General features: G+C 34.7%; 1 protein-coding gene across 1 annotated transcript; it reads left to right on the forward strand.

The window, feature by feature from the left end:
- Positions 1 to 217: 217 nt before the first annotated feature.
- LOC104401707 (low affinity cationic amino acid transporter 2-like) lies at positions 218 to 2022 on the forward strand (the record flags this gene model as incomplete). Its single annotated transcript, XM_010009381.1, has 2 exons — positions 218 to 593; positions 1867 to 2022. Coding segments are annotated over exons 1-2 (532 nt in total), but the record flags the coding sequence as incomplete, so codon positions are not given.
- Positions 2023 to 2760: the final 738 nt, after the last annotated feature.

Below are 2760 nucleotides of genomic sequence, written 5' to 3' on the forward strand. Positions count from 1 at the left end.
AATATAAAATAAGAAATACTGAATCCCTAATTTGTTTCCTGGGGGAAAAGCATATGCCAGCTTATTTAATGTCACAGAAAAGTGTAAATATATAAATTAGTACGTGTGATTAAACCTCTTTATGCAAATACATTTTTTCATTGTTTTGCACCAGTGTCTGCGCTACCTTTTTATGTACTATAATGGTTTTGTTTTATTTCAGAGCTCTACATTCACCATGTTGCCCTGTGGACCAGCTTTGTCCTTTGTTCGGTGTCTTGTGCGGAAGAAGAATGTCAGTGGTGAAAGTCTCGAGGACTCCAAGTTGTGCCGATGTTTATCAACAATGGACCTTTTAGCCCTAGGAGTAGGAAGTACCCTTGGTGCTGGTGTTTATGTCCTTACTGGAGAAGTAGCCAAATCTGAATCTGGACCTAGCATTGTTGTTTCTTTCCTCGTTGCTGCACTGGCATCTGTGATGGCAGGTCTCTGCTACGCTGAGTTTGGTGCTCGTGTTCCCAAGACTGGTTCTGCATATTTGTATACTTACGTAACTGTCGGGGAACTATGGGCCTTTATCAGTGGTTGGAATCTCATTTTATCCTATATTATAGGTAAGTTTAAGAACAAACACAGGTCTCAAAGGCTTCTGAGGTGGCAGATGTAAGATACAGTTTTGGGTCTATCTTTCTTTTCTGTCTCCATACTTAGCTATTATTGCTTTTTACTCCTGCTGAGGTGAAATGACCAAAGTAATTCAATTAGGCTATTTCCTCCTGTGCATCATCATTGCAAACAGGTTTTATGCAAGATGCTTTTGTAAACAGTGTATCTTTAGCAGCATGGACTCCATACCTTTTATAAAAATTGTGTCAGTTCAGTGGTGATGCACAAGAATAAACAGGATTTCATTGCTGTCTTTGGTCAGCAAAAATAATTTCAGTAAAATCAATAAGTTGTTTTTTTTTTTTTCTGAATATACAACAAAGATGTTTACAGGGATCCCATCACTCTAGTATCTCACTTCAAGAATGTCATGATGTTTAAATACTAACTTGTTACTATAACCTCATGCTAATTAAATAGTATCCTATCAGGTAATCCCATAAAATACAGTAGACCCAATCTGAAAAAAATCAATGCTTATATGACAGGTATTCAAATAACATTTGATATTTCAGTGCTTTAGCAGGGGTAACATTTTTGCATTTAAAAACATTTTCTTCCAGAGTTACATGTTCCAAGCATCCATTACACTGTGTATAAGCACACCTAGCCGTATTTGTATACCTAACTATGGGACTGTTGTCCAAATCACTACAAAATCAATATGCCTGAGTATCATGTTAAAATTCATGATAGTAGAGTTGTAAAAATAAGGTTGTATTTAGCTGTAGCCACATACACTCTTTACCAAAGGAGAGTATTAATCTTAAACACTAATTAGCAATATACATCTTGCTAGTGATTTTTTTGCTTTATTTCCAGGGGGGACAGACTTTCCTTCTTTCATAAAGTTCTTTCTTAAACTGCTTCCTTACATTACTTTATATTGTTTAACATATGCCATATTGTACCTTGAGAAATAAGTGTCTTCCAGAATGACATCAGATATAAATGATACAGAAATAATTTCTGCAATATTTTGGGAATAAATAAGGTGCTAATTTGTATATTTTAGTTACAGAATAGTATGTTATAATTTAACTATGTAGAAAAATTCTAAAACATTAAAACTCCTCAGCAAAATAAAATTACTGTTTTAACACAAGCTCTGCTTTTTTAAATGCAAGTAGCAACATGCTTAGTTTTCTTCCTTTTTCAGTAGAAGTAACTATATCCCGTTGTATGTATGCAAAATCCTAAACATGCATGTATTTCGTGAAGGTACGTCAAGTGTAGCAAGAGCCTGGAGTAGCACCTTTGATGAAGTTCTTGGAAAGCAGATTAGTCATTTCTTCAGAACCTACTTCAAAATTAATTACTCTGGGCTAGCAGAGTATCCTGACTTCTTTGCTGTATTCCTGGTGTTACTTTTATCAGGTAAGACAATATATGGCTTCATTTATGGTGATTGCAATGTCTTACAGACAAAAACACTAACTTGTTGTTTGTGTTTTACCAGAAATACCTTAATAATGTTAAAGAAGTTCAGATGCACATTTGTGTATTGACACAATGACTCCGGGAATTAAATGAATATAATCAAATTCTATGGGCACTCTCTTCTCTTGTTGGAGCTGGGACATGAAATAATCACTTGTCAGTACTTTTTTTTATAAAACACATTGTACAGATTGAAAATAGGAAAATTACAGAGTTCTGTGTGGGTTTTATGGCTTTATCACTGGTAAAAGTTTTCAGAGGGACATCGAGGTTAAGCACTGTAGTTTGATGATGTTATATGCTGTTCTTAAATAACATTGTGTATGTAGGGTATGTTTGTAAGGGTTTTTCTCCCTAAATTGTTAACTTATTAAGTATAAAAATAACTTTCTCCTTTCTAAGTCTTCAAAAGACTTGTTTAGCCTAGAACTTGTATGGGCTAAAGGGCACCCAAAGGTACTGGTATGGCCCAAAAGACCATTTTGAAACCTGACAAAAACTTTTAGGTCTGCTCCACTCAGTTCTGTTTCTTTTTCATCTTTACTCCTTTATCATATTTTTAAACCACAAAAATTTATGCCAGGTATATAACTATATGCTTTTTGAGGGATCAGAAAGGTCAAAAATATCTGCATGTTTGCATGTAACAGTTGGTCTCCATGGGGAAACATCCTT

Source organism: Nestor notabilis, unplaced genomic scaffold (assembly GCF_000696875.1).
Source record: "Nestor notabilis isolate BGI_N333 unplaced genomic scaffold, ASM69687v1 scaffold34290, whole genome shotgun sequence".
NCBI classification, from domain to species: Eukaryota; Metazoa; Chordata; class Aves; order Psittaciformes; family Psittacidae; genus Nestor; species Nestor notabilis.